Genomic DNA, 10187 nt, shown 5'->3' on the forward strand with positions numbered 1-10187 from the left:
CCCAAAATGCCGACGTTTCCGCTTCTATCTTTTTAGAGGTTAGGAATTGTTGCTAAAACCGACCAGCTACTATATTAACTTATATTATATAACTATACCTACTGTTATTGGGACGTTCAACCGAAACGGTCCAAATAATAATTCTAACACTTTGAACTTGGAAATTGGCAAGAATTCATCAAAGTTTGGGTTTTGACGTTAAATAATTGGGTCTGAACRSTGTAGRTGAAAAATAACTCACGAAACGTTMTCTGGAAATGGTTCTTTTTCCCCTCTTCTCCTATTTTCTATCGCTTGACAGTGTCTTAAAGTTTACCGTTTGCTTCTTTGAGCTTCTAGCTCTTTAGGGRTTCGAAAATTCTGACAAAACTTCCCAAAGCGCTAGCAAAAAAGTCCTTATGACTGATCGGATATTTGCAACCGTTTCTGATTTTARGGTGTTTTAACCGTTAAAAGCCCCACATTGTCTTAAGTTTGGCCTCTAACGCTTTGCTAGTTAGGAGTTTGAAATACTGCTCAAAAACTGGTCTGYAGACTTTCCATTGAGAAGTTGCCAACTGCTCATTGAATGGTTCTGTGCATGGGAGTCSTGGTATTTTGGCTTTTCGACCTTTAGAGGTTAGAATRAGTAGCAGATTTTCCGGAAGGACTTTCCAGTTTCAGACACTTAGAGAGTGTTTGAAGGCTCCCTGCTCTCAAAATTTAAATATTTTTGATGATGATCTGTTTAGAGGTTAGGAAACTCTGATGAATTTTCAGACCTGTTGTGAAAAATTACTAACGGCTATCTGGATATTTGCAACTGTTTCTGAGATGCAGGGTGTTTTAAGCGGTGAGAGCCTCTAATTAATTTTTTATTTTGGCTTCTATCGTTTTGCTGGTTAGGAATTTTCAGTACCACCTAGAAACAGTTCTCGAAACGGCCTATCAAAAAACTGAGGAATGGTTTGGGCATATGTACTTTAGGAAAATGATAATAGTTTATGCCCTGAGAGTCAGGGACTTTTTGTTGATATTTTGACTTTTATCTCCTTAGAGGTCAGGAATATTTGATAAAACCCAATATGTAAACAAAAGCCCTTGAGCCTCTCGATTAAAATGGTTATTCAAGCTAATGCGATATCTTCAGCCATTTCGGAGATATCAGGAGTGTTAAACTGCAAAGGCCCGAAGAAACTGCCCAAATTTCAGGAGATTGTTTGAGGCTCTAAACGGCTCCTTACGCACATGTAGACAGCAAATTCGCATTTAACTGTTAAGGAAGTGAAACAATCAATGACTCTTGCCGGTCATAGTTGCTTCGCGATCGCAACTCCCGGAAAAGTTACCCGATCATCCCCCATATATTAAGCACTGACGGTCGGAGACCCTCATGACTACTTATAGATATTTTGGCTTCTATCTCTTTAGAGGTTAGGAATATCTGATAGAGCTCAATATGTAAACTAAAGCCCTTGAGCCTCTCGATTAAAATGGTTATTCAAGCTGATGCGATATCTTCAGCCATTCCGGAGATATCAGGAGTGGAAAACTGCAAAGGCCCGAAGAAACTGCCCAAATGTCACGAGCTTCTTTGGGGCTCTAAACGGCTCCTTACAGACATGTTGACAGCAAATTCGCATTTAACTGTCAAGGAAGTGAAACAATCAATGACTTTTCCAGTTCGTGTTTGCTTGGCGATCGCAACTCCCGGAAAAGTTACCCGATCATCCCTCATATATTAAGCACTGACGGTCGGAGACCCTCATGGCCACTTATAGATATTTTGGCTTCTATCTCTTTAGAGGTTAGGAATATCTGATAGAGCTCAATATGTAAACTAAAGCCCTTGAGCCTCTCCATCAAAATGGTTATTTAAGCTGATGGGATATCTTCAGCCATTCCGGAGATATCAGGAGTGGAAAACTGCAAAGGCCCGAAGAAACTGCCCAAATGTCAGGAGCTTCTTTGAGGCTCTAAACGGCTCCTTACAGACATGTAGACAGCAAATTCGCATTTAACTGTCAAGGAAGTGAAACAATCAATGACTCTTCCAGTTCGTGGTTGCTTCGCGATCGCAACTCCCGGAAAAATTACCCGATCATCTCCCATATATTAAGCACTGACGGTCGGAGACCCTCATGACCACTTATAGATATTTTGGCTTCTATCTCTTTAGAGGTTAGGAATATCTGATAGAGCTCAATATGTAAACTAAAGCCCTCGAGCCTCTCGATCAAAATGGTTATTTAAGCTGATGCGATATCTTCAGCCATTCCGGAGATATCAGGAGTGGAAAACTGCAAAGGCCCGAAGAAACTGCCCGAACTTCAGGAGTTTCTTAGGGGCTCTAAACGGCTCCTTACAGACATGTAGATAGAAAATTTGTATCTAACTGTTAAAGAAGTGAAACAATCAATGACTCTTCCAGGTCATGGTTGCTTCGCGAAAGCAATTCCCGGAAAAATTACCCGATCATCTTCCATATATTAAGCACTGACGGTCGGAGACCCTCATGGCCACTTATAGATATTTTGGCTTCTATCTCTTTAGAGGTTAGGAATATCTGATAAAGCTCAATATGTAAACTAAAGCCCTTGAGCCTCTCGATCAAAATGGTTATTTAAGCTGATGCGATATCTTCAGCCATTCCGGAGATATCAGGAGTGGAACACATCAAAGACCTTCAAAATTTCAGGAGCTTTTTTGAGGCTCCAAACGGCTCCTTACACACATTTAGACAGCAAATTCGCCTTTAACTGTTTAGGAACTGAAACAATCGATCTCTCTTCCAGGTCATGGTTGCTTCGCAACAGCAACTCCCGGGATAATACCCTGATCATCTCCTATATATTCGAGGGCCGGTTTTACCATAAGAACATCTCAGCTGCTCCCTACGTCGACCAATCGAGCCAATCGGGCAGAGATCGCATTTACGTTGCCACCCTCGACCACATACTGGCTTTCTACGATGTTCACAGTCTCTTAGAGTTCTACAGACTCAATACTGGGGAGGAGTTGGCGTGCATGTGAGTAGTTGATCTACACCCACACTGGTAATGTTATATATATAATAAACCTTCTTTAGGCTCGGTACAAGTGTGAAGAATCCAAACCAGCCCAATAGCAGCCCGGCCAGATCCCAGGTACCCGTTAGGAGAGATGATGACACGCGTGTGGGCACGCAGAGGCCGTTTACAAGGTCCCAACAGATGTTGGCTGACCAATTTTCTGAAACTCCTAAACTTGCGGGAACAAGCGTTCAACTTCCGGGAACAAGCGCTCAAGTTCCGGGAACAAGCACTCAACTTCCGGGAACAAGCACTCAACTTCCTGGAACAAGCACTCAACTTCCGGGAACAAGCACTCAACTTCCGGGAACAAGCATTCATCTTCCGGGAACAAGCACTCAACTTCCGGGCACAAGCGTTCAATTTACGGGAACAAGCGTTCAACTTCCGGGAACAAGCACTGGAGGATCTGCCGATTTGGTTTCATCGCCAGAAGAGAGAGCTGCTTCAAGTGACGAAGTCAGCACTGATGCAGCAGCAGAATCGCTTAATTTAGATCCAGTCGAGGAACCGTTGCCGGAAGCCAATTAGCTTGTCCACCGTAAGTTGCGTAGTTAGGCCATGTTTTGAGTGGCTCTCCTTCGAATGTTGTCACTAAATTGGGCAAAACTGCCAAGAAATCCGCTAATTTTGCCAACGTGATATTGCTTTGTGATAAGTGTTCTACTCTATGTGATCCCGCTTTGAATAGGAACGGTTGAAGCCAAAGACACGAGGAAGTCGCTTAAAATGTGGCCTAACAATGCCGGAGTTTTTGCGAACAGGTTCATTTAAGCGAAAATTGCTTCCTCCAGTATAAACGAATTTATTATTTGTAGGTTTCCCAGGCGCATTATATTCATAAATTATTATTATTATTCTTATTATTAGGGGGGGTGTTTGAATAGTTTATTGGAGACCAAACCCCCGTAATGGTCTCAGGATTGCATCCCGATGCGACATTCGAATTGTATTAATTATCCAATTTAACTCTTTTAACTTTAAGGACTTTGTGATCGATCGGAAATGTTTGCATGTGTAGGCGTGGTGTGTTTCTTTCAGTATTAATATGATTTCAATGTACAGGGTGAACTAGAATAGGATTAGCAACTAGAGCAGGTCGAATATCCGACTAAAGCGCTGGGTGTTGGTTTCCGGATGATTCGTTTACTCGAAATATTTACCAAATGTCCAAAAAACATTATCACACCTTTTCAATACACTTAGGCTAAGTTTATGTAATCTACGATAGGCAATCAGCAAATATTAGAAGCAATACTTAACACATTTTGCGAGGTTTGAGTAATAGGAGATAAATAGGCGCGATTTAGTAGCCGTCGTTACTCATTCCTCCCCGAAAATTCCCTATATGAGTAGCATGTGATATTTTACTTTTAAGAATAGTATTTTCAGCTAAATAGCGTCGTAGTACAAAATCAGTACAGTGATAGATACGTGTGTTTAATTCTTCGGTGTTTTCTATATGAAATTGTTAAGGGAGAAATGGGACTGTTTGCAACAGCTTCTTAAACTGGACGCTCTAAAGCCGTTCATTTTCCTACATCTGCATAACGCATATTTTTGTAAACGTTTTTCTACGTCAATCCGTGCGATTGGACCCGAATGAAACGAAAATCTGTGAAATTCTCTACCCGTTTTCCACGCGGTAATTTTGCATGCATTTCAACGCTTTACTCAAATATGCTTCTTTTACATTTCGGGGCTTTTTGAAATTTTACATCAACCAAACAGCGGGAAAACAAAACAAAAATGCGCACATTAAGGTATTCCCTGAATTTCCATGTATATATCTCTATATTCTAAGTACGAATACGCTTTTCTTTTTTACACATTTGTTAGCTTTTTATACAATAATTCATTTATCGACTAAGGCGCATAACCAGGAACAGTAGCTCTAGGTGCATATATTAACTACAAATTAATTTCCCGCCGGTATATTACGTATTTTTTGTATTTAATAAGTAGAATGGATTAATAAAAAAAAATCTCCACAAAAAATGTTTGTTTCCTGACTTTTATTTCAAACACTCTGTAGATTCTGTATCAGATTCCGATACAGAGAGATTTGTCTGACTTATCGTGTGAGTTTGGTTCCATTCGAACAAAAGGTGCCTTCATAACGAATTTTTTACTTTTGGGTAGTTCTTGGTTAGACACGAAGCTCTTCTGAAGAAGGTTTCTGAACAATCGATAGAGACATCGGAACATGGGTTACCGCTCTCGATAAAGGAAACCTTAGCTAAGGTTCGTCGAGCGAATTTGGTTCCATTCGGACAAATGCTTCCTTCATATGGTGTTTTTAAAGTTTCGTTCCTTTTGATGCGTTTTTTTCATTTTTGATCTTTTGAAGCTTGTTGCTCAACAACAAGTTGTGATATTGAAACCAAAGCTTCTGATCCCGATAAAAAGAGCTTCGCCATACATGTGGTGTGAATTTTGCTCCATTCGAACAAATGGTTTCTTCATAATGGATTTCTTCTGAGTCGAGTTATGTGACTCAGGGTTTTAGCAACATTCGGCAACTAAATTGTTATTTAATATAGGGCGAGAATTTCGTTCCATTTGAACATATGGTGTCTTCTTTACAAATTTTTAAACTGGAAGGTTTTAATGCGATTTCTTAATTTTTTGCACCATGCCCTTCTGAAGCCGGTTGCTGAACAACCAGTAGAGGTAGCGGCATAAAGCGTTCAGTTCTGGGTCAAGAGAGCTTTTCTTGGCGTGTGGCGCAAAGTTGGTTTTATTCCAATCAATCGTTCCTTCATAATTCATTTTTAAACTCTGAAAGGTTTTAATACGTTTTTTATGTTTTTTTTGCGGYATGCTCTTCTGAAGCCGGTTTCTGAGCAACCAGTGAAGATAGCAGAATAGCGGTTACTGGTCGGAATAAGAAAGTATTTGCTTTGCATGTGGTGTAAATTTGGTTTCATTCGAACATACGGTTCCTTCATAATGAATTTTCAAACTATCAAAAGCGCTGTGCGGTTTTTTGCTTATTCACCGATGCTATTCTGTCGCAGATTTTTGAGTTCTGAGTTCAGTTATGTGAGTCAGAGTTTTAGCACTCGGTTATTAAATTGTTATTTAATATAGGACGAGAATTTCGTTCCATTTGAACGGATGGTGCCTTCTTTACAAATTTTTAAACTGGAAGGTTTTGATGGGTTTTCTTCGATTTTTACGCCATGCCCTTCTGAAGCCGGTTACTGAACAACCAGTAGAGGTAGCGGAATAAGGCTTCCAGTTCTGGATAAAAAGAGCTTTTACTTGCGTGTGGTACGAATTTCGTTTTATCTAAATCAATGGTTCCTCCAGAATTAATTTTTTAACTCTGGAAGATTTTGACGCGTTTTGTATTTTTTTTATGGCGTGCTCTTCTGAAGCTGGTTTCTGAGCAACCAGTGAAAATAGCAGAATATCGGTTCCTGGTCTGGATAAAAAGGTATTTGCTTTGCATGTGGTGTAAATTTGGTTTCATTCGAACATACGGTTCCTTCGTAATGAATTTTCAAACTATCAAAAGCGTTGGGCGGTTTTTTGTTTATTCACTGATGCTATTCTGTAGCAGGTTTCTGAGTTCTGAGTTCAGTTATGTGAGTCAGAGTTTTAGCACTCGGTTATTAAATTGTTATTTAATACAGGACGAGAATTTGGTTCCATTTGAACGTTTCTTCTTAATGAATTTTTAAAATTTGGATGGTTTTAATGCATTTTTTAATTTTTTTTATGCCATGCTCTTCTGAAGCCGGTTTCTGTACAACCCGCTGAGATAGCGGAATAAGGGTTTCCGCTTTGAATAAAGAGAGCTTTTATTTGCGTGTGATGCAAATGTAGTTTTATTCAAATAAATAGTTGCTTAATAATTAATTTTCAAACTGTAGAAGGTTCTGATGCGTTTTTAATTTTTTTTTGCGCTATGTTCTTCTGAAGCTGCATTCTGAGCAACCAGTGGAGATAGCGAAATAAGGGTTCAGTTTAGTCTTGATAAAGAGAGCTTTGGTTTGCGTGGGACCCAAATTTGGTTTTATTCAAATAAATTGTAAGTAAGTAAGTAAGTAAAGTAAAAACTGGTCAAAAATGGCATTTTCCTAGTCAATTGATTATCTATAAGGAAGCCAATTTTTAACTTCCAACTTTATCTTGGGCAAAATCCTTCTTAACTAAAGGCTTTTGCCTTCCGTCACCACGCCCTATGGCCTTTCAGTCAAACCGGCAACATCAGAAACCCCAAAAACACTGACAGCTGCTTAACCCTGTGGCTTAACCTATAAAGCTGACGAGTGGGTGACGTTGTACACGTCCACTTTTATTGTATTCAAGAGGTTTTTTGCTTGCAGAATATAAAAACCTTTGAAATATGTGGAAATTTGTGGCGGTTTTCGCGGTGTTTTCCATGGCAAACGGCCTGGAACACATCGATGACAGTTTAATTAATAAGAACGTTCAGAGAACTATCGATTTGAATTCGCAACTTGTAAAGATCGGCGGCACTATCACGATAGAGAACACCGGCGAAGGAAGCGTTGCCTCTTATTTACTTGCAATAGAAGATCCTGATTCCTTCAGCTCTATTACTGTACAGGACTCGCAGAAGAATCCCCTGAAAATCGAGCAGTTCCGAGCGAGATTCCAAGGTAGTTTAACGGCAATAAACCGCTGCCCAGTAGGGCTAATTATGGTGCTTTGCAGGTCCCGAGCGAATTGCATTCAAAGTCCATCTGCGGCCAAGTTTGGAACCAGGCAAAACCACCACGATAATCTTCGAATCGTTTTTCACCAACAGTTTGAAATTCTGCCCGAAGTGCGTCACGCAGAAGGAGAAACAGCTGGTGAAATATGAGGGAAATTACTACTTCTACTCGCCCTATGTGACGAAAACGCAAAAAACCGATGTTCTGGTAAGCGCAGTTCAAGCTACGAACAAGAACAGTTGTAGAAATGCTGCTTGCAGGTAAACTCTCGAGTGGTGGAAAAGTACTCGAAACTGAAGCCTGTTAGTCAAACAGACTCCACTATCACCTATGGACCTTATACGGATATTGAGCAGTTTGCAAGGGATTCTTTAAGCGTTCACTATGAAAACAATGGTCCATTCCTATCAGTTTCCAGGTAAAATGCACTGTTTATATGCAAAAACCTATGTTTGACTGTCTTCAGTAAATTATTAACAATTACTGAGGACTTGATGATGCCCCCAGGCCCAAAAGCAACGAAATTTGCACATTTAGAGGCCCAAATGCTTATTAGCTTCTTCTTCTTTCAGACCAGTAGGAGGTTTTTCCAACTCCAAAGTTTCTATTTCTTCAAAGCATTTAATTGTTCCGGGAATTGAAGAAAATGGAAATTTTCAGCTGAACTCCTTTTTCTTTCCCTTTTCAACCACTGATAATCTAAAGTTTCTTAAATAATCGCTCCAAAGTTGAGCGCCACAAAAATTGGCAATTTTTAAGCATGCCGATGCTCTATGGGGCGCCAATTTGAAACTTAGAAGCAGAATAACCGGAGAAGTCTGCTGAATGTTGAGTCTCTTGTATATGTACGCGTGTAAAACGTTTTTGAGCGTTCAAAATTGGATTGAAAGACAAAAACTACCATTCTGAAGGGAGAAAAAAAGGCAAAAGTGCTAGCCTCTAAGCCCCTCAAATTCTTCAATTTTCCATCCGATTCGGTCACTATTAAACATCCCATAATTGTCTTTTTAAACTCTAATGGCGAGCACTGTCATTGATCAGATCTGAGCTGATTTCTTCTGATGCTTCTCAGATTGCAGCGCACTATTGAAGTATCGCATTGGGGCAACATTGCAATTGAAGAAAATATTGATCTCAAACACACGGGGGCTCTGTTAAAGGGCTCGTTCTCCCGATACGACTACCAAAGGGACACAGTTGCCAACCATCACAGCATCAGAAGCTACGTTACTGTTCTACCAGCGCTGGCGCACAGTATCTACTACCGGTAAGCATGACAATAGCTTGTAGCTGGATTTTTCGGTTAATTCGAGCGTTTGTAGGGACATGAACGGCAACATTTCCACCTCTAATGTGAGGACTCACAAGGATTACATTGAGGTTGAGCTGAAGCCCAGATTTCCGTTGTTTGGAGGTTGGCGCAGCTCGTACACTTTGGGTAATTGATCCCACAACGTCTATGTGGTTTGGTCTATAGAAGTTGTTTTTTTTGCAGGTTACAGCGTTCCTAGTTCCCGCTACTTGTTCCGGAAGCCTTCAGGCGAATTTTTGCTGAAAGTGCGCCTGATTGATCATGTTTTCGATGATATGGCAGTTGAGGACCTGGAAACAGACATTGTGCTGCCAGTCGGGGTAACGGATATTAAAGTGAAGGCGCCCTATGAAGTAAAGCGGTTAGATGATAAAGTCGCCTACAAGTACCTGGATACTATTGGAAGGCACGTGGTTTAGTCCGCCGGACTGGCACTGTTTAGTTATTAATAAATTTTGCTTTACAGGACTGTAATCAGGCTGTCCAAGCAGAACCTAGTGGAGCAGCACATCCAAGACGTGGAGATCAGCTACAATTGGAATACGCACATGCTACTGCATGAGCCAATTCTACTGTTTCTTGCCTTGTTTTCGCTCTTTATCGCGGTTATTATCTACGTTCGATTGGACTTTTCCATTGCAAAACCCGAACACTCGAAGAAGGAGTGATGTGAATAGTGGAGCCAATGGAATTTGTTGTCCTAAAACTGACTTTTTCTGTTTAACAGGATTTAGGGGTTGCCTATAGAGTATGTATAGGCATTTTTGTCTAATTTTCACCAAATGTCCCTAATAAATTCAATTTAATTAAAACAATCGTGTTTTCGTACGCAGACCCATCCTTGAAACATTCTTGTTTTTGAGGCCGCAAAACTTCGACGGTGTTTTCCGGCTTAAAACATCCATTTTGCTAAACGCACTGTTTTCGAGAAAATTGATAAAATGTTCATAAAAAAAGTGCTGACAAATCGACGCCTTGGACTTACGCAGAGGACTTTTGCTCATAAGGAGCAGTTGAATGATTTTAGCCGCCTTTGAGGCTCTTGAAATCTTTACATTTCAAGATATGCAGAGTCGGAAAATAAATGCTACAAAATTGGGCGCACAGTTTTATGCAGTGCTTCGTTTCACGCGA

General features: G+C 40.3%; 2 protein-coding genes across 4 annotated transcripts in view; both read left to right on the top strand.

Annotated features, from left to right (window-relative positions):
• The window catches only part of LOC109546393, a 90658-nt gene extending 85859 nt beyond the window's left edge, over window positions 1-4799 (top strand). Inside the window, exons 14-16 of one of the 3 annotated variants that reach the window (XM_048662668.1) lie at window positions 2775-3008; window positions 3068-3537; window positions 3571-4799. In XM_048662668.1, coding sequence (XP_048518625.1) covers window positions 2775-3008; window positions 3068-3537; window positions 3571-3581 — 715 coding nt within the window. In that variant the 3' untranslated portion in view covers window positions 3582-4799. Of the gene's footprint in view, window positions 1-2410; window positions 2565-2774; window positions 3009-3067 lie in introns of those variants that run through there. The other 2 variants (XM_048662667.1, XM_048662669.1) reach the window with 2 other exon arrangements.
• Window positions 4800-7289: 2490 nt separating this feature from the next.
• Window positions 7290-9865, top strand: LOC125502955 (dolichyl-diphosphooligosaccharide--protein glycosyltransferase subunit 1-like). Its single transcript, XM_048662536.1, has 7 exons — window positions 7290-7684; window positions 7740-7948; window positions 8002-8159; window positions 8814-9008; window positions 9064-9179; window positions 9237-9459; window positions 9520-9865. Exons 1-7 carry the CDS (start codon window positions 7408-7410, stop codon window positions 9719-9721), a joined length of 1380 nt encoding a protein of 459 aa, XP_048518493.1. The 5' UTR covers window positions 7290-7407; the 3' UTR covers window positions 9722-9865.
• Window positions 9866-10187: the final 322 nt, after the last annotated feature.

The sequence above is a fragment of the Dendroctonus ponderosae genome, unplaced genomic scaffold, assembly GCF_020466585.1.
Source record: "Dendroctonus ponderosae isolate FM_Combo_2020 unplaced genomic scaffold, Dpon_F_20191213v2 Dpon_F_20191213_11, whole genome shotgun sequence".
Lineage (NCBI taxonomy): Eukaryota > Metazoa > Arthropoda > Insecta > Coleoptera > Curculionidae > Dendroctonus > Dendroctonus ponderosae.

Excerpts from the sequence above, each read along its gene's own strand:
- LOC125502955 (XM_048662536.1), top strand. The coding sequence starts at position 7,408 with ATGTGGAAATTTGTGGCGGTTTTCGCGGTGTTTTCCATGGCAAACGGC. Across the intron at positions 7,949-8,001 it reads CGCAAAAAACCGATGTTCTG|GTAAACTCTCGAGTGGTGGA; the intron begins GTAAGCGCAGTT and ends TGCTGCTTGCAG. Across the intron at positions 9,460-9,519 it reads TACCTGGATACTATTGGAAG|GACTGTAATCAGGCTGTCCA; the intron begins GCACGTGGTTTA and ends TTTGCTTTACAG.